Source organism: Lepidochelys kempii, chromosome 11, assembly GCF_965140285.1.
Source record: "Lepidochelys kempii isolate rLepKem1 chromosome 11, rLepKem1.hap1, whole genome shotgun sequence".
Classification (NCBI taxonomy): domain Eukaryota; kingdom Metazoa; phylum Chordata; order Testudines; family Cheloniidae; genus Lepidochelys; species Lepidochelys kempii.
The window spans coordinates 60721962-60743265 of record NC_136390.1 but is presented as its reverse complement, the minus strand read 5'-3'; the positions used below and the strand labels follow the sequence as shown (position 1 = coordinate 60743265).

The 21304-nt window shown below is 41.9% G+C and overlaps 2 protein-coding genes across 7 annotated transcripts in view; one reads left to right on the top strand and one right to left on the bottom strand.

Annotated features, from left to right (window-relative positions):
* Positions 1-13766, top strand: part of LOC140895826 (alpha-aspartyl dipeptidase) — a 39508-nt gene extending 25742 nt beyond the window's left edge. Inside the window, exon 9 of the transcript XR_012154360.2 lies at positions 13669-13766. The gene's annotated coding sequence lies outside the window, so the exon portion shown is untranslated. The remainder of the gene's footprint in view (positions 1-13668) is intronic.
* NBEAL1 (neurobeachin like 1) overlaps positions 1-21304 on the bottom strand; it is a 126838-nt gene that overhangs the window by 3267 nt on the left and 102267 nt on the right. For 5 of the 6 annotated variants that reach the window (XM_073306474.2, XM_073306478.2, XM_073306479.2 and 2 more), the window contains 11 exons: positions 18068-18185; positions 17319-17416; positions 15996-16112; positions 15375-15464; positions 13476-13585; positions 12268-12440; positions 11621-11715; positions 5677-5793; positions 4626-4787; positions 3372-3520; positions 1514-1649 (listed from right to left, as the gene is read on the bottom strand). In XM_073306474.2, the coding sequence (XP_073162575.1) occupies positions 1514-1649; positions 3372-3520; positions 4626-4787; positions 5677-5793; positions 11621-11715; positions 12268-12440; positions 13476-13585; positions 15375-15464; positions 15996-16112; positions 17319-17416; positions 18068-18185 (1365 nt within the window). Of the gene's footprint in view, positions 1-1513; positions 1650-3371; positions 3521-4625; positions 4788-5676; positions 5794-11620; positions 11716-12267; positions 12441-13475; positions 13586-15374; positions 15465-15995; positions 16113-17318; positions 17417-18067; positions 18244-21304 lie in introns of those variants that run through there. The other variant, XM_073306480.2, reaches the window with a different exon arrangement.

Below are 21304 nucleotides of genomic sequence, written 5' to 3'. Positions count from 1 at the left end.
ATTTGGAAGTCCTTAATTTCTTATCTCCATATTTTACTTGTCAAACAAAGAAGTTAATACCTTTTAAACACAATAAAATGATTTTTACAAATCGGAGGAAACAGGAAAATATGGGATAAATGTTGTCCCTACCATTATTGTTTTTTAATCTGTTTATATATATATTAATCCTCCAAATTCTCTGAATTATAAACTGAAAACACCGATAAAGCTTGTGGAAAAAATCTGCATATCCTTAGGAGGAATCGAACCCTAGGAACATAGGACAGTGGGGAAGTCAGATTTCTTTGTTCTTAATTAAATTTACTTTAAGTCTCAGATAATGAACAACAAATTCCAGCCTAGCAAAGAGTTTTTCTAAGACTGAAAAATCTTTATAAAAGACTGATGATTGTTAAAAAGCTATCACAAGAGTCTCTTACCTACAACACAAGAAGCTATCCATTAACTCTATAATAGAAAAAGTTGTTTAACTTGAAATTGCTGTACGTTTTGCCACTGATTTCAATAGAAGCAGGATCAGGCTCTCATTCCATGAAGATCCTAAGCAGGATATATTTCAGTAAACTCTATGTTCCCTTAACTAGAAAAATTTCAGACACTGAGAACTAAGATGCCAGTATGTTTTCAAAATTTATAAAATATATGTTACTTTAATGCCTACTTTTCTAGCAAATACTGAAGGTCAAACAGAGCTTTCCTCAATTTAAAGTCACCCTTCTGGCTGTAATGGTTAACAATAGGAGCTTTCAACTTAAAATATACTGTAGCACTCCAGAGATTCAGAAAGCCTAACCCTGCCTCTCTTCATAATATTGGTGAAATACTTCGACAGAGGTGTTACAAGTAGCAGTTACTGTGAAACCCGTTTTGAACATGACGAAGTGGGTATTGCTATTTTACATATGGATGCTTTGTAACTGATAGTGCATATGCAGTACCTACAAATTTACATCCACCGTAAGGAGCACAGAGCATAGGGGAGGCTACACAGGGTATCTTTGTGCAGTTACAGTGAGAGAGTCCGAATGGTGAGAAATATGGAATTTTTCAAAAAGGGAGGCAACATATAGTAAAGGATATCTGACAAAAGCCAAAACTTAAAAGAAAGTAGCTCATTCTTTTTTGTTTCCAATTTTCTTCTGGGAAGTTACTTCATCACTTATAACGAAGGTATCACATACTATTCAGAACTTGTGTCTGAGAAGTGACAGACAACACTAGCACATTCAGAAAATGTTATTCTGTCCTCTTGTTTATTCGACTGTGATAAAGTCTGCAGATTAGTCCAACTGAATCTGCTTTTTCCCCATCAGCGTTCCCTATATGCTTATTTCTTATAGAGAAATCTCTATGCATAGAGCCGTCTCAAAAATTATTTCTTCCCCCCTGAAAACTCAAACTTGCTCTTAAGTTTGCCCTGCCATAGAGGAGACCTCTTGCTCAACTGGAAAGCAGAAATAAGTGAATTTCCCACTGTTCGGTAGACAAAGTTCTTGATGGTGGGTTTTACCTCAGCTGGCTTGCCAACACCAACGACAATCAACTTGCCATCCTCCAAGCCTACAAGGATGTGGCTGTATTCTTTGGTAACAGAAATGCAGTGAATCGGCAGTCGCATGGCTAAGGGGGAGATGCTGAGATTCAGGCTGAAATAAGCAAAACCACACAAAAAATGCATTAAATATTTAACTGCTATCCATTATACATAATGGACAGAGCCATACTACAGCTGAACTCACTGAGAGTGAACTCAGATGCATTAAAAAATGGGGTTTCACTGCAAATCCCAATCTGTTTCAATACACTATAACTCAAGTTACAGTGAACTTCTTTCACATAGAGCAGAGGTGGGCAAACTTTTTAACATCTGGGAATAGAAATTGTGTGGCGGGCCATGAATGCTCACAAAATTGGAGTTGGGATGTGGGAGGGGGTGAGGGCTCTGGCTAGGGGTGTGGGGGGACAGAAATGAGGAGTTCAGGGTGCAGGAGGAGGCTGGGGCAGTGGGGTGTGGAGGCTCCAGCTGAGGGTGCAGGCTCTGGGGTGGGGCTGGGACCGAGGGATTTGCAGGCCGTAGGAGGGTGCCCCGGGCTGGGACCGAGGGATTCAGAGGGCAGGAGGGGAATCAGGGCTGGGGCAGGGTGTTGGGGACTGGGGTGGGGTGGGGTGTTGCAGGCTCTGGGATGCAGGAGGGTGCTCCCGGCTGGGACTGAGGGATTCAGAGGGCAGGAGGGGGATCAGGGCTGGGCAGGGGGGGTGGCTCAAGGGTGCAGGATCTGGGTGGTGCTTACCTCAAGTGGCTCCCGGAAGCAGCAGCATGTCCCCCACTCTGGCTCCTACGTGGAGGCGTTGCCAGGCAGCTCTGCTGCACGCTGCCTGTCCGCAGGCGCCACCCCCACCTCCCATTGGCCGTGGTTCCTGGCCAATGGGACCTGCGGGGGCAGTGCACGGAGCAGAGTCCCCTGGCTGCCCCTAAGCATAGGAGCTGTAGGGGAGACTTTCCGCTGCTTCCAGGAGCCATGCGGAGTGGCCCCCTGACCCTGCTTCCCAGCCGGAGCAGGGCAAACCTCAGACCCCGCTCCCCAGAGGGAACTCGAGGGCCGGATTAAAACGGCTTGTGGGACGTATCTGGCTCATGGCCTGTAGTTTGCCCACCCCCGACATATAGGGTCAAATCCCATCCCCAAGATATAGCCTTAGTAACAGGGTTGTGCGCTGGGGACGGAATCAGTAAAGAAAGAAATCCTCTCTGCAGAGTGACAGGAGAGCAGACTTAGTGCTGCAGTTACCCCTGTAGCAGGTATGTTTCCTCCTGGAGGCAAAGGCCAATGAGTTTGCATAGCGGAAAGAAGAGGGGATTTTAAACTGAAGTTACAGCTGCACACCATAAGCTTGATGCTGCCAGGAGCTGAGCCCACAGCTCCCACTGACTTTGATGGGAGTCACGGATACTCAGTATCTTGCTGGATCAAGCCCCAAGTCTGCATCCAACTCTGTCCCTTCCCAGATATTGAGAAGGACATTCCCAGTACTGGGATAAGGGCTGTCAGTGCAGTCATGCACCAGAAGTGGCATTCCCAGCTGACCAATAGGTCTTTCCTGCCCTTCAGTGTCCAGACAATCCAAATAGGGGCCTGGAGCATAAGGGACTCGGCTGTAATTTTGTATTTCCTTTGCAAATTGATTTTCCAGTATCAGGGGACAGGGCAATGAGAGAATAGCCATCTGTGACCTCTTTTGAAAAAGAATGACAAGTCACACCCTTCATGATTTCCACATCATACACCAATACCTATATGTAAATAAACCATCATGCTGGTGCAGTACATCTTATCTGCAGTGATAATCAACTGATGCTGGTCTGTTACCTGTAGAGATCTCGTATGGAAAGGAATCCCTGTAGGCTCCCCATCACAATATATTCGCCAGTCACACACATGTCTGACACTTCCTCCTTTAGACTCTCAGAGCCCAAATATTTCCCGTTCACAGAATAGAGATGTAATGCATTCTTATCCTGAAGAGATTAAAAAGAAATTACTCATGGAGGATTGAACAGATTAAGGATTTATTACTTATACATTCAGCTTGTTAATAGGAATTTAGCCAAGGTTGGTAGTAACTCAAGCTGTTGGTATCTGATGGCAGTTTGCAGAATTAGAACCTCTCTAATCCAGCACTCCCTGGTCCAGCAACATCCGTGGTCCGGCAAAATCAGTGGGTGCAGAGCATCCACCGGCTCCAAACTCCCCCATCTCCCTACGTTTCTTGTGCGCCAGCAGCCCTGTGCTTACCAACTCCTCCCCCTCCTTCCCAGTGCTTCTGGAGCGCCGCGAACAGCTGATTCGCAGCATTCAAGCTCCGGAAGGGAGGACGACGACGACATGGGGCCAGTGGCTGGGACCCCGGGTGAGGGGCTGGCAGCTGGGGAAGATCCACTGGCACTCTGCGTTGACCTCCCGTGGTTTGGCAATTCTCTGGTTCGGCACTGGTCAAGTCCCGAGGGTGCCGGACTAGAGAGGTTCAACCTGTATTTATTTATATTTTTACTGCACTACATTCTAATCTACGGCCGTGCTTGACAAACTTAAAAATACATTCATACTTAACAGCCTCTCGCATTCATCCACAGATAGCACTATCCCAGCAGCAACATGAATATAACAAAAAATTAATAAGCCCACCAAACAAACCAGAGTCCCCCTTCCCAGCCTCACCCACCCTCCCAAATCCGACAGGGCAAGGAGCAAAGCTGGGCCTTGCAGCATGTCCTGAAAGTTAACAAACACAGACTGTTAACATTAGCTACATGCTTCTTTCCAATTCTTAGTGCAATTACACAAGCCTTCATCAAAAGAGGCACCCCTACACTGAATAGGCAGTGAGAATGAATTACACCATGAACCCTAAAGGTTGTCCCTCTAGGTCAGGTTGTCCCTCTCAATTTTTGAGAAACATTGGTGCATCTGTGGGGCAGCTTGCACACAGAATTTCCTAAGAAACTAGCTCTACTGCTAAAAACACCCCCCATAAACAAAAAAACCCTGGTACATTTATGTTTAGTGTTTACAGCAAAACATACACCAGCATTCTATGACCTTGGGTTGAAACTTGTGAAGTACCTTGAGAGTAGTCTTTCCTTCTATACTGGTGTGGACAACTATGTGTCCTTCCCAGGATACAGCCAGGTTGGGAACAGTCAGCAGAAGGGAACTCTCACAAGGTGGTCGCAAAGTCCTCATGTACTGACCTTTCCGAATAGTATGAATAATCACAGTGCTATCCTGTTAAGACAAAAAACAATACTATTTCTTCACAGTAATATTCACATAAGGTAATTATTTGGAGCAAGGGAACAGAACATTTTAAAAGATCTTAAGGTGTAATAGTAGTTATTGAAGAAGAAACTACTGGCACCAGACAGGTATTGGGGCCCCACAGTGCTAGTACACAGATCGTGAAAAAACCCCAGAGTCCTTTCCCCTTAAGAGTTAGTCTCAGCATATGAGGAGACAACAGGTGGAGAAAAAACAAACAAAAGCGGGGGTGGGGGGGTTAGCAGTGAAACAAATCATATTTCATAGAGTAAGTAGCCGTCACAGGACACCCCTGCGTAGCCATTATCAAGTGTTTTGGAGGCATCATGGCGGAACAGCAAATTTTAAGGAAGACAACAGTGTGGCTTTGCAGATCTTTTATGGGGAGCCTCCTCCCATGCCTGAGGGGTGGAATGGGACAAAATGCAAAGGTACTTGAGGTAGAATTGCATTATTTAGTGATGAAAGTGGGCCATCAGCAGCAGAGTGGAAACAGAGGTCAACAGTTTCATAGAGTTGGAGGGTAGGGTGTGGCTAAACTGTGGAGAGCCTCTGAAAGACAAGTAGTTTGTGTTTGCTGAGGCAGAAAACGAGTTCTGTAGCAGGAAACTGGATTTCTTCGGATGGTTATACACACTTCAGACATTCACCTGTGCAAAAGAGCTGTGGCCTACTCTGTGAGAGCAGTATGAGTAACTGAATTATGCAGTGTGTGTGTGTTGACATGGTGCAAGACTTGCTCCTTACCCAAAAGGGAAAAAGAGGAAATTAGGAAACAGTAATGTTTTTTCCAGCTACACTAATTCCAGTAATAAATATTACTCCTTTGAAGGGGGAAAATCATGAAGACGCTTACTCTGGCTCCAGACACCACCATGTCCAGTTCAGTGCTGATGCTAACGCTGGATACCTCATCAGTATGTCCATACAGAATCTGCAACGGTTTAGGTGCCAGGCCTACAGGAACTCCTCCCTAATATCAACATAAAATGACACATTTATAGATTTTCTCACAGTTGAAGAATACAGAATATCTTTAACATCATATGCAGTAGATGTACTTGATGTAGGCTAAACATCACACTTTACTTCTATAGTTGCTCACATTTACAGCCACCTAAGTCAGCTTCCCTTTTTGTGCCTCAGTTTATTAAATCAAAAGGATGAATTAAATGATTAATTAAATTCCTTTGATCTTTGAGTTCACTGTCTTCTTCATAACGTAATTAAAGAAAGGGAAGACTATTTTGCATAAAAATTATATCAATTTTGTCTCATATCCTGAGGCAACATAGAGAGACAGCCAATCTGATTCTGCTTTGAGATATATAATAGATCTCTTACAGGAAGTTGTTTTGTGAAAAATATTGTAAGTGTACAGCTTTCATTAATGGAACTCCAACACACTAAAACAATTTGGTACTTCCATTTCACTTTTAACATCATGTAACTATATTCAAAATCACTTTAAGTGGGGTCTGTTTCGGCATGCACAGTGCCCAAAGAGATGGGTATGAAAACAATTTCTCTTCTGCCTTACAGTATGGAGAGACGAATGCCAACCAAAACACTGAAAAGATGAGGCACACATGACAGTGCTAAGAAGCAAGAAGATATATCAGAACACTAAAAGGGAGGGAGTCAATTACACGGGCCTTAAACTACCCAAGGATTCTCCCACACAAAAAGTGGCTTAACTGGTTTCTGGGGACACCTTTGAATCTGTTTGGGATAGGGCAAAAGAAGCAGTCTTAGCAAGGGCCTTAGTCTGATCACGTAAAATAAATAAGTAGAGCTCGTCAAGACTTTCCCATTGGAATGATTTTCCGATGGAAAATGCAGTTTCTGCAAAACCAAAGTTTTCCACAAGAAAATTTTGATTTTGCCAAAAATTTCAATTTTCCGTAAGAAAACCCAAAATGAAATATTTCATTTCAGGTCAGTTTAACCTAGATTGGAATATTCTGGTTTTCTTAATTGACCAGATACAATTAGTTTTGAGTCAGTTCAACAAAACCTTGAACTGCATTTCTCTATCAGCACATTGTCCAATGGGAGTTGTAGTTTAGGCCTCCAGTTCTCTCCAATGGCTGGGGTCCCTGGAGGACTACAGCTCCCATAATGAAATGCAGATTTCTCTGCATGGTGAATCATGGGAGTTACATGATTACATGCATTACAGGAGATGTAATCCAGCCAAGGATCATGACCCGTATGGAAGAATGCATGCATCTATCTCCTATTAGGTAATGCATCACTATGGGAATTCATTTCAATCAACAATGTCAAAATCTTGACATTTCTTAAATCAAAAATTTTCATAATTTCTGTACTGACAAAAATTTCAAATGTTAAACTTTTAGTCCCAATTTTGCTCAAAAACAACTGCTAAAATGTCAGAATTTCCTGTTAGATGGAAATTCCAAATTTCACTTAGCTGTAGTCATATGGCTTCAACAAGAGAGAGTTCTACCCTCAACTTTCTGAGGTTGGCTCCATTTGCGCCAGCTACTTTCTTTCTGAAAGCAGCTGTAAATATTCTCACTGTATAATGCATGTCAAACCTGTGGTATCCTGCTAAGTGACGGCAGGATTTCCTGTTCACTGCATACACCTGTCAGAGTATCTGGTTACATACCAATGCACTGACATTACAGCGTGCTAGCTGGATTGAGCCCTAAATGACTCTGACACAAGACACAAGACGATAAAATCAGGCATATTGTCCACAAGACACAGCAGGAGCTGTAGCTTGTAACACTTCCATTTTCCCTAATAGCCTTAATAAATGCAGCTTGCATGTTGAAGGGCAGAGGTCTGCAAAGAACATCTGGTAAACCTAGATAATCGAGGGGGATCATAGAACTGGGCTAAGTTTTATTAACTCATAAAACCGGTAGCCTGCTGGTACATCAGCATAAAGACAATGATGCCAAAAGCCACTACTGCTAAATTAATTTGTTTGTGTGTGCAGTCCCCTTTCCTCCTTTCCTCTCTTGCTTTCATGTAGACCAAGCTTTCAAAAGCGTAACCAGGATGTTTTACTAGTTAAAAAGTTGCCTTTTATAAAAAACAATGAAAACTTATGATAAAATTATCTTTCCACTATCATCACATTGGGGGTCTTTTTTTATTCAGATCCTGCCATTTTGTGCTATGTTTAACATTGGTAAAGGCCAACTCACATTTTAGGGGCTTAAATTAGCACACTAAAAACCGTATCTACTTTCCGTTTGTGAAAACGCAAGTCAGATATTAAAGCTTTCTAAGATCCTGGTTTAGTGCCAGGCTGGACATTACTAGTCCTCTGGCTAACTGCTTAGTTACTGTAATGGGGTGACCACCTCCAGTGCTCCCCTTCAGAGACAGGGTGGGGCATTTCTGCCTCAGTTTCTCTCTCCTCAGGGCTCCTCAATAAACTTGACATAAGCTTTTCTCTTGGCCAATGATACCTTGGTTTATCATCACAGACCATTCAAAGTAAAGTTATCAAAGTCCAAAACAAAGTTAGAAGTGCATATATTGCTCCTTCCCTGCTCTTCATCAAGCCACTCCCAGGCATTCCTGCCTGAAGTCTTCCCTGCTTTGGCTGGCCACTCCCAGCCCTACTGAGCTGGCGTATTTTCTCTTTTGTCTCAGGGTCCTCTGCAGGAGCCTTCTGTTCTTAGTATCTCAGACTCTCCTACAAGAGCCTTCCTCCTCTCTGCAGACCTCTGCTGAAGTCTCTGTGTGTATGTCTACACTTCAGTTAGACACTGATCAAATGCACCCCATGTTCACACCAGACACACCCCTGTAATAATCTCTGTACTAAATATGCCTTGTGAGGTATTATTTGATAACTAGTAACTCGCTAGTCAATAATGTCATGGTGAAATGTATGTAGCAACATTATATACCAAGTTCTGAATTTCCCCTGTATGATTTTGGTAACATGTTCAAACCCACGTAGCCCTGATTAGGCAGGAGTGTTTAAGCAGGTCTATCTTAAACAAAGGAATGTGAGTTTACATCAATTTACATATAAGTAATAAACAAGGTCCTTAAGATAGCAAGAAGGAGACAAGGACAAGGCAAACCTGCATTTCAACATACACAGGGGAGAAGAAAGAGCCTCAGGGCACCTTCACCCAGACTCCACATTGCCTTCCTCTATGTTTGAATAAACTTTGCATTGAAGATTAATGCTCAGAGGAACCCACTTCAAAGGGGGACTGGACTATAAAAGTGAGGAGCAAAAACGCCCCAGGTATTTTCTCTCTCTCTCATCTAAGACAACAAAGGAACCAGCCTTTGGACTTTGGGAGCGGTTCTGACCTGAGAATTTGGTCAGCCCTGTTGCTGGGAACATGTGGCAAAAATTCTACCTTGAACCAAGTCTAGTTTGTTAAGTTTTAGTTACGAGAAAGTGTTTTGGTTAGTCTCTAAGGTGCCACAAGTACTCCTTTTCTTTTTGCGAATACAGACTAACACGGCTGTTCCTCTGAAACCTGTTTTACCTTTATTTCTCTTATAACCATTTCTTTCTGTAATGCCTTACACTTGTACTCACTTAAAATCCATTTCTTTGTATTTAAGTAAACTTGTTTTATTCTTTAGTCAAACCTAATTCAGTGTTGTGTTTAAAGTGAATTTTTTGGTAACTCCAATTAAAGTAGCAAAGTGTTGTACATTGACCCCTTACAGCAGGGGTAGGCAAACTTTTTGGCCCGAGGGCCACATCGGGGTTGCGAAACTGTATGGAGGGCCGGGTAAGGAAGGCTGTGACTGCACAAACAGCCTGGCCTCCACCCACTTCCCGCCCCCCCTCAGAACCCCTGACCCATCCAACGCTCCTTGTCCTCTGATCACCCCCTCCCGGGACCCCACCCCCAACCACCCCCTGGGACCCCATCCCCTATCCAACACCCCCTTCTCCCTGTCCCCTGACTGCCCCGACCCCATCCACACCCCTACCCTGAGATAGGCACCCCCGGACTCCCACGCCTATCCAACCCCCCCACTCACTGTCCCGACTGCCCCGACCCCTATCCACACTCCCGCCCCTAACTGACCCCCAGGACCCCACCCCCATCCAACCCCCCCTTCTCCCTGTCCCCTGACTGCCCCGACCCCTATCCATACCCTTGCCCCCAGACAGGCCCCCCACGGGAATCCCACACCTATCCAACACCCCCTGTTCCCTGACCACCTCCCCTCCCCGAACCTCCGTCCCATCCAACCGCTCCTTGTCCCCTGACTGCCTCCGGGACACCCTGCCCCTTATCCAACCCCCTGTCCCCTTACCATGCTGCTCAGAGCAGCAAAGCCCCGCCGCCTGGCCAGAGCCAGCCACACCACCACTGCACTGCCCAGCAGGAGCGGCAGGCCAGAGCGCTGGCATCGCATCACGCTGAGGCTGCAGGGGAGGAGGGACAGTGGGGGAGGGGCCGGGGGCTAGCCTTCCTGGCCGGGAGCTCAGGGGCCAGGCCGGATGTGGCCCGTGGGCCATAGTTTGCCCACCGCTGCGTGACAGGGACAGTGAACCTCTAATAGCTGAACTGTGAAGGAGAGGGCTGGACAGTGCAGAACACCCGTTTTGGGGAAATTTCAAGACAGAGAGCGTGTTGGGGTCAATGCTGCAAGAAGTAACCAAGGCTTCTGGAAGTCAGAGTGTGGCTGGTGGGTAGCTGGCAGGCTGCAGCTATATACAGGCACTCAGGGTGTGACCTGCATGCTGTTTGTGAGAGACCTAGCTTAGGAGCTATAGCAGCAGAACACTGTGAGGCACCCAGGGTTGCAGGCAGGTGGTGACAGTCCCTCACTACTGTGGACTGCACCCTGGAATGTGAAACACCCATGGCTGGCCTGGGTCAGCTGACTCAGGCTCACGGGACTTGGGCTACAGGGCTGCTTAATAGTGGTGAAGATGTTCGGACTTGGGCTGGAGTGCAGGCTCCGGGACCCCTCCAGGGGGGAGGGTCAAAGATCCCAGGCTCCAGCCTGAGCCGGAACACCTACAACTGCAATACAACAGCCCTGTAGCCTGAGGCCCAGTCAGCCGACACAGGCCAGCCACGGGTGGTAAATTGCAGCGTAGACATATCTTATCTCCCCCTGGTCTCTCATTACCCAGACCTCTCCCTTACCTATCCCAGAGGCCTGATTAAGTCATATGACCGAGGTCACATGACCTTCATTGTCCCCACCTGGGGAAGAGAGTTGGCTGCGTGACAGATGGGGCTGAGATCCACCTCTCTTTAAAGAACTAGCCACCCAGTGACAGTTACACATCAGCATTTCACACTAAGGAAACAGAACACCAGAAGAGAGATGTGGTCTAGTACTGGGAGCACAAGACGAGAAATCAGGAGCTCCCAAGTTCTAAACCTGCCTCTGACACCAACTCCTGAGATGCTGGACAGGTCACCTTCTCTACTTCAGTTTCTCCACCAGTAAAAAGAGGAATAATATTTACTTACATACCTCAAAGGGCTGTTATATATTGTCTGCAAAGAACCTTAACCAAATAAAAGTGCTCTAGATAACATTATTAATGCCACTATAATCCATAGAGCAGAGACGCTAATAAGTGTACTTGAAAACCATGGAACAGTCTAAGAGAGATACTGAACTCATCATAATTTTTAGAAGTCCATTTTACCCTGCAAACATGCAGACAGAGCAAACAAATCAGAGAACAGCAACTCTAATGAAACACTAATGAGTCTGTAAATGTACTGGACGGCTAGACTGGTGAACAAAGCACTAAAGCAAAACCCTTCAAAAGGCTGCTTCTAAAGCTGTGCAGGTGTACTTACTTGCTGAACTATTTGCCATATCATACATGTTGTGTCTCTGGAACCTGAAATTAAATGGATTCCACAGAAATCTATAGCCAAACAGGTCACAATATCTATAAAGGAAAGAAAACAGTTACCTTAACTTTGCATCTCAACTAAACATTTTATCTGGTTTTAAAACCAATTGACATTTGGTGGCAATGTGATGCTGTGCAGCATGCCAGCAATGTAGTTACATTTGCAAACAAACACAAACTCTACACCAGGAATGTGGTATACATTTTCAAGACTGATTAGAGTCTAAGATCCTAGTTGTAGTAATAAAGCCCTAGCCAGGAGCAGGACAAACATTAAACGTAATCATTATTATCTTAACTTAAAAAAAATAAAGATTGTTCTTAATACACCCTAGACCATTATTGGAATTACTATATAAACACTTGATCGAATAGGTTTTCATTAGTCCTATTTGAACCACAGAGTGTGATGGCAAGAATGGGCAAAACTAGCTTATTCTCTCATTGCAATGTGACCCAAGTACCCTATTTTATTATCTTTTATAAAAGACTAAGCCTTGCAATAGTCAAAGTGTCAGATTTTTGTGTTACAAAAACCATGTATAAAATATGTAATTTCATAATTCAAAACTAAAATAGTTTACTTACCCATGTGTCTGACATGCTGTCCAATTAATTTGCCTTTTGTGAGCGATGTCACTCTGATGCTATTGTCCCAATGCCCTCCACTGAACAGCAACTTTGCATCATGGGACACTACAAACAGTTTAGCGGTGATCTCTAGCCCTGGAACGAACGGACCACTTATGCTACGTTGGGTTCTGCAAACAAATTTTACAGTTAAGATTTGCCCTATGTTAATATTATGATCTATAAAGAATTTGTACCTAGGAACACTAGGGGTGAAATCTTGGCCGCCCTAATATCAATTAGAAAATTCCCTTAGTCTTCGGGGCGGGGGAGGGGGAGGGTCAGGATTTCATGCTAGTTCTTTATACAATATCCTACCTGGTTTGCGGCTCTGTGGATAACTTAAATCCATATTAAATATTTATACAAAAACATTTTTTCAAAATTTTGTAAAAAGACAAACCTCTTGTAAACAATCAAAAAGCGTGGTACAGTTTGTAATCTAAAGTGCGGTTCTATTGTGAAAAGGGACTATAAATGGTAGTTTCTTACTCAGGAAATCTACCCCTCCCATGTGTTCAGTCTCATATCTGTTCACTTTGATGACAAGTGTTTTAACTACTCTGGACTCCTGTTAATACTGTCGAGTTAACATATGTTAGGAAGAGTAAGAGTGAGCTCTATTCCTCTTAGTCCATCACCAACAGAAGAGTTTATTAAATTCCAATCAGTTACCGTTGTGCAAACTCAGTGAATGCAATGGGAGTTGCACAGATATCACTGAAAACCTAACTGAAGGATACGAATTGCATAAGTGTAAACGAGGCCAGATCTGCAGAACATTTATTATGAACAATGATGCATGAGAATAATGAAGCAAGCTTGACTCTCAGATGCCAGGATGAGTTTGCAGGGCTGGCAGTTAGAAAATTTTTTTAAAAAATTGGTCTGAAAATCAGGAATAGACAATGAAGACAGAACCTTACAATAGCATTTTTATAATCACTTTTCAGGGAATAACTGTAGTCTAATTAATATTAGGGGATGTCAAAGCCTTGAAAAATGTAAAGCACACTATATAGATGTTAGGTTTTAATTAAAAATCACAGATAATCAAAGCAGTGCTATCGAATCACTATAGAAGACGACTCTGTACCTATCGTACTTTAACTCATTCTACTTTTATAATAGAGTTCACTACTGCACCTTTCCTCCTCTTTACTTACTTGGGATTTGTCACAGTTGGATCTCTGATGAACGTAAAATAGTTGGAGATATTTCTATCATATGGTAGCCACCCGTGGGTTCCAATAATGCAGTTCAGACTTGCTATCACCTGAAAGAGTAATTTGGATAAAAATCAGTGAAATTGTGTAATGTTGCAAAGCCCTCTTCTTTGCTTGTCTTTCCCAATAACAGAGCTTGCATCTGAGCCAACATAAGTCTCTTGAAAGTTTACCACCAAACTGATCCAGCTGAGGCTAACGCTATCATGAGGACAGGATGGAGCGTCTGTGAGGTTTTTTGTTTTATTATTTTTTTAAAATAATGAGTTATGACTAAGGCTACGTATATAACATGGACGTCATGGAAGTCAAGGAATCCATGACTTCCAGAGACCTCCATGACATTCTCTGCTTCAGACCCAGAGGCTGCCAGACTCTGGAGCTGGCAGCCAGTGGGGCTCTGGCAGGGTTCCAGTGACAGGCAACAGCAGCGACAGGGGGCCCCCCCGTGCAAGGTTCCAGTGATGGTGACAGACTCCTGAGGGGGCCCTCCTCAGGGTTCCAGCAACAGGCGACAGACTCGCCTGAGAGGGGTGGAGAGACACACCTGTTTTCTCTTTGGGAAATATGGTCACCCTGCAGCTCCCAGCCACAGTAGGTGGAGGGGAGCCCCCTTGCAGCTTCCAGCTGCCGTGGGCAGAGGAGGAACCCACAACTCCCAGCCACCACGGTGGCAGGGGAAACCATGGAGCCGCAGCAGCAAAAGTCACAGTCAGGTCATAGCTTCCGTGAATTTTTGTTTACTGCCCGTGACCTGTCTGTGACTTTCACTAAAAATAACCATGACAAAATCTTAGCCTTAGTTATGACTCTTACTAACATATGGTATATACTGCCTTGATAAAAACAGTGAATTATGCTTGTGTGTGATATATATTGGCTATCTAGAACAGCGATTGGTACTTGAGAATTATGCATTTCATCATAATTATTTAATTCTTCTATTTTATTTTCTTTGAAATACTCAGAGGTAGTAACTAGCATTTAAAGTTATGACAAATTAAAGACATTCCCAGAGTCGTTTTGTTACTGAGCCAGTGTGAAAGTAATGCCAGCTAGTTTTAATGTAGTGTACTATTTTTGTCAGTGACTTGAAAGGAATAAGAAAAAGGAGTACTTGTGGCACCTTAGAGACTAACCAATTTATTTGAGCATGAGCTTTCGTGAGCTACAGCTCACTTCATCGGATGCATACCGTGGAAACTGCAGCAGACTTTATATACACACAGAGAATATGAAACAATACCTCCTCCCACCCCACTGTCCTGCTGGTAATAGCTTATCTAAAGTGATCATCAAGTTGGGCCATTTCCAGCACAAATCCAGGTTTTCTCACCCTCCACCCCCCCACACAAATTCACTCTCCTGCTGGTGATAGCCCATCCAAAGTGACAACTCTCTACACAATGTGCATGATAATCAAGTTGGGCCATTTTCTGCACAAATCCGGGGTGAGAGAACCTGGATTTGTGCACGAAATGGCCCAACTTGATTATCTTGCACATTGTGTAGAGAGTTGTCACTTTGGATGGGCTATCACCAGCAGGAGAGTGAATTTGAACAAAACCTGACTAGCCACAGGTTCATCTACGCCTAATTTAGCCTACACAAATGTGAGTAGAGACAATTAAACAATATATGAGCTCTTCCAAAGAGGTTATTAAACTGGGGACTGTTATAAGAACTTAGATTCAGATTGATAGTAACACGTTAGCTCTACCCCAATGTCATTTGGACATCTAGCACCCACACTTTGTCAATATAAAGGTGAATTTTAGGAACAGTGCAGTCATATGTAACACAGAGTTTCAAACAGCAGAACTGACACATCCAACTCACCAGGATCTCTGGACTCCCTTGAGACATAAAGGAACGTGACTGGTTCCTGGGAACAACAGCCTTGACGATGGGAACACCATCACTGATACCCTATGAGAAATGACATTTTCAGTTGACAAACATCCATAGGTGGTACAAATACTTTAGTTACCTGGTAGACAAAATTGCAGGTACTACCAGTTAGAGATACACACATCTTAAATAGCTAAGTTTAGCCACTAACACTAGGGGAGAAATCCTGACCACTTTGAAGTCAATGGGAATTTTGCGATTGACTACAGTGGGGCCAGGATTTCACCTTTGGTGTCTCTCTCCAGTCTGCATGTAGGCACTTGGAAAGAGGGGAGGCTAAGGAAGCAAAAAGGATAACATGTAACATTTAGATAGTTAAAATAAATGTTACAGAATCACTGCAGCATGAGGGTAAGTAAACTTACTCAACCTCTATAAAGTCATAGCAAAGATCTTCTATAAAAAGGGTTTATTAGATGTTTTGTACAAAATTTTCTTTACATTATAAGCAAGTTTATTTTTACTCTGCTGACCACTTTTTATTCCAACGTATTACAGGTTTCAGACTAGGCTTAAAACACATGCAATGCAATATGTGTCAGTTGCTACCTCTACGAAGAATGACTTAAGTTCAGGGAGATGCTGGAACAGATTCAGGGTTGAGCTGTCACTTTTGGTCTGTCTCTGTACTACTTCCTCTGCGGATAATCTCGCAGGATGAGGCTCCTAGGAGACAATATTGAGTGAGTTTTTTTTTTTTAAATCAAATTTATATACAATCTCAGCATAGCGGGAAATCATCTTTGATTGAACTGTTCAAGTCATGTATGGTATTCAGAGTCAAGAGAGAATGTAAACTATATTTCTAGCTCAATATATTAAATTCAGATGAAGGGATTCTGCCCTCTGGATTTACTGTTTCTAGACCATGTTTCTACATAAAGGAAACCTTGGCTGATTTACTTGGAAGATTTACTCAACATGGGATGGGGAGAGGAAAAAAGATTTTGCTAAATTCATTTGGCGGCTCTCTCTTAAAGCTGGTTTTATTATTCAGGAAACAAATATTTACTATTCATACCAAAAAAGGAACATTTAGATTTTATTACAAGCCATGTTGCTAATTTTTCCTCTCATTGGAAGCTAGCATTAAAGGATTACTATACATAACACCTGTAGACTGTCGCATCTATTCTAGAATTTAGACAGCCTTAGGACTAGCCACTAGGGAAAACTAGAGTGGAAACCTGGACAGAAAGGAATAAAAGTGGAGAACTGGACTAACACCAACAAAAATGTACTTCCTGTCTTACAGGAACATATTTAACAAAATACCTAGTACCATACAATAATTATTAAAGACATGCAGAAGGCACACAATTCCTATGAATAATCTGATTAAAAAATTGACTAGATGGCACGTCTATCTGAAGGGGCTTTGCTCGGAGCTATAGTTAGAGCTCAAAAATATTAAGTGGCAAAATTATGAAGCAAGTTGTTTCCACATCTATTTAAGTTATATCAGAAGATGAAATACCAGAGATAACATTTTCAAAGGCTCATAAGTGACTCTGGAGCCTAATTCCCATGTTCAAAAGTGATGTAGATATGTAGGTGCTTAAATCTAATTGAAAGTCAAAAGGACCTAGGCTCTGAAGTGTCTAGTCACCTTTGAAAATGGGAATTAGACTTTCTTGAAAATTTTCTAACAGGTTTCCTTTATTAATGATAAACGTAGAAGATTCACTTTCCTAAAAGTTACAGGTTTCCTAAAACTTGCAGGTTATAATACCTGGAATAGACTCTAAAAGGAACAATGGCCTTCACAATGGTTGCACAATCCTTCCACAAGCCCCTGCCACTCAAGTGTATACCTTCCCAAAACTGACTGATATGAAACTTGTGTGTTTATTGCTACAAAAAGAGATTTACCTTCAGCAGCTGACAGGGTGTTTGTCCAAAATTGTTAATCATCCCTTCTAAAGCTTTCCTTTCCTTCTCATCTGTTAAGGCATCTAAATCCACAGCTCCTGGAATCAGAACCAGAGTAGTAGAGGGCAGTAAAACAAAAGTAGCATTGTCTACACATAATTCACTGAAGAAAGAGATAAGAAACATGTAGGAAAATATACACTAAGTAGAAAACCATTACCCCTTCTCTCTAAAAAAATCATCAACCACCATCAGTTTATTTTACACTAAGAGAGTCTTCTAAAAGTTCCATTCTGCAAACTTTCTCCCTTCAGAAGTTAGTAAGTGTTTTGGTTGCAGCATCTGGCTTTTGGGAAGATAACTTTTCTTTATTTAATGTGTGCAAAAAATAACCCAGAATATACTTTCTTGATTAAAGACTTTCTAAAGTTTACCTTCTAAAATATGTTCTGTAGTAAATTCCTATGACTAGAGTCTAGAAAATAAGTTCCAATAGGTTTTCCATTATGTTTCCAATGGAATCGTAAAGAACAGTTCGTTAATTGAACAGAAGCAATTATAACGATTCCTACAGAAGGGCTAAAGAGGTTATTAAATTAAAAATTCACATTTCCTTCTCTGAACATCAGATATTCAATTCTTTTACCATATGCCACTATACTGCATTCATGACGAGAAATCTGTTTCCAGATATTTCTCAAACCCCGCAAATATGACTGCGATGACAAGAAGAGAACACAGTTTTGTACCTTCATAAGTACAGTAATAGAACACATTGAGTGCCTCCACAGCAGCTGGTCCCCTCTGTTTGTAGCCAAAAATCAGATCTATCCATTCATGGAGATGAGCAGAGACATACTCAGACTCCTAAGCCAGAAAGAATTAATATCAGCAATTGAAGTACTAACTCTTCCCCCTAGATACACTGGTGGGTTTAAACACAAAAAAATTAGAGTGCCCACAAACTGCCTAAGATGCATGCATACCAGCAGCAGCTGAATAGATGTGTAAGAATATGTATACATTCTAAGGACATTAATGTGAACAAAGGAGAGGTATTATTTAATAGGGCTGTCGATTAATTGCAATTAACTCATGCGATTAACTCAAAAAAATTAATCGCAATTAATCACACTGTTGAACAATAGAATACGAATTGAAATTTATTAAAATATTTTTGCATGTTTTTCTACATTTTCAAATATATTGATTTCTATTACAACACAGAATACAAAGTGTACAGTTTATATTATTTTTATTACAAATATTTGCACTGTAAAAATCATAGAAATAGTATTTTTTAATTCACCTCCTACAAGTACTGTAGTGCAATCTCTTTATCGTGAAAGTGTAACTTACAAATGTAGATTTTTTTTTATTATATAACTGCACTCAAAAACAAAACAATGTAAAACTTTAGAGCCTACAAGTCTACTCAGTCCTACTTCTTGTTCAGCCAACCACTAAGACAACCTAGTTTGTTTATATTTACAGGAGATACCACTGCCTGCTTCTTATTTACGATGTCACCTGAAAATGAGAATAGGCTTTTGCATGGCACTTTTGTAGCCAGCGTTGCAAGGTATTTACGTGCCAGATATGCGAAACATTTGTATGCCCCTTCATGTTTTGGCCACCATTCCAGAGGATATGCTTCCATCTTGATGGTCATTAAAAAAAAATATGTTAATTATATTTGTGACTGGACTCGTTGGGGTACAATTGTATGTCTCCTTTTCTGTTTTACCCACATTCTGCCATATATTTCATGTTATAGTAGTCTCGGATGATGATCCAGCACATGTTCGTTTTAAGAACACTTTCACAGCAGATTTGACAAAACGCAAAGATGGTACCAATGTGAGATTTCTAAAGATAGCTACAGCACTCGACCCAAAGTTTAAGAAGCTGAAGTGCCATCCAAAATATGAGAGGGATGAGGTGTGGAGCATGCTTTCAGACGTCTTAAAAGAGCAACACTCTAATTAGGAAACTACAGAACCCGAACCACCAAAAAAGAAAATCAACCTTCTGCTGTTGGCATCTGACTCGGATGATGAAAATGAACATGCATCAGTCCGCTCTGCTTAAGACCATTATCGAGCAGAACCCGCCATCAGCATGGACGCACAGATGCTGGAATGGTGGTTGAAGCATGAAGGGACATCTGAATCTTTAGCGCATCTGGCACGTAAATATCTTGCGATGCCAGATAAAACAGTGCCATATAAACGCCTGTTCTCACTTTCAGGTGATACTGTAAACAAGAAGTGGGCAGCATTATCTCCGGCAGATTGTAACCAAACCTGTTTGTCTGAGTGATTGGCTGAACAAAGAAGTAGGACTGAGTGGACTTGTAGGCTCTAAAGTTTTACATTGTTTTATTTTTGAATGCAGGGTTTTTTTGTACATCATTCTACATTTGTAAGTTCACCTTTCATTATAAAGAGATTATACTACAGTACTTGTATTAGGTGAACTGAAAAATCCTATTTCTTTTGTTTTTTACAGTGCAAATATTTGTAATAAAAATAAATTTAAAGTGAGCACTGTACACTTTGTATTCTGTGTTGTAATGGAAATCAATATATTTGAAAATGTAGAAAACATCCACAAATATTTAAATAAATGGTATTCTCTTATTGTTTAAGAGCGTGATTAATCATGATTAATTTTTTTAATCACTTGACAGCGCTATTATTTAATAATTGCAACAAAGGATTACAACTAAGAGTAAAGCAATGAAATTTTAAAAAGGAAAATTTTAAAGATCAACAGTAAACTTCCTGATGCTTAGTCATAGATTAGAAAGCCAGAAGGGACCATTGTGATCATCTAGTCCATCTAAATTCTAGACCATTATATGATACGACCTCCATAGGACTTCCCTAATTCCTGTTTGAACTAGAGCATATCTTTTAGAAAATCATCCAGCCGTGATTTTTAAAGTTCCAGTGATTAAGAATCCATCACAAACCCTTAGTAAATTGTTCCAACAGTTAATTACCTTCATTGTACACCTTATTTCACATCTGAATTTGTCCACTAGACTGAAGAGCCCTTTACTATCAAATTTCTGTTCTTTGCGTAGGTACTAGTAGACTGGAAAAATCAAGTAATTCCTTAGCCTTTTCTTTAAGATAAACAGATTGAGCTTCCTGAGTCTGCATGTTTTCCAGACCAATAACCACTCTTGTGGCTTTTCTCTGAACCCCCTCCGGTTTAATCAATATTCTTCTTGTAATCTCATCAAAAAAAGATAAAGTTAGTTTGACAGGATCTTTTTTCCATAAACCCATGTTAATTAGCATTAACTATACTGTCCTCCTTTAATTCTTTACTGAGTCCCATATCAGCCATTCTGTTATTTTGCCTGGGATTGATGTCAATCTGACAGGCCTATAGTTATTTGAGTCACTTCATTGAAATATTGGTACAACGTAGCTTTCTTCCTTAATGTTCCAAGACTTAATGAAAATCATACACTAATGGTCCAGAGAACTCCTTGGCCAACTCTTTTAAAGAACTCTTGAAGCAGACCTGCTGATTTAAGAATGTCTGACTTTAGTAGCTGCTGTTTAACATCCTCCTGAGTTACTGCTGAAATCCAAGACCGGATTTGTAGACCGGTCATTGGCCTATGATATGGTCTGGATTAAAGCCCTGATTCTGAAAGCTTGCAAGGATCATCCCCTGCCTCAAAACACTATGCCTGCTATGGACAATGCTGAACAATAGGTAGCTGTGGGTCCATTTGGGTGACAGTTAGCTTGCCCTGGTTCCTCAACAATGGACTGCCACAAGGCTCAGTACTCGCCTCAACACTCTTCAAGTGTCTACACAAGTGACATGGTGCCAATGAAGTCATGCAAATTTGCATATGAGGATGACCTTGCCCTGGCAATGCAAGCAGCCACCTTCAACAACAGTGAGTCCACCTTGAACGGGGATCTAAACATCAGGGAGGAATATTTCCGGAAATGCAG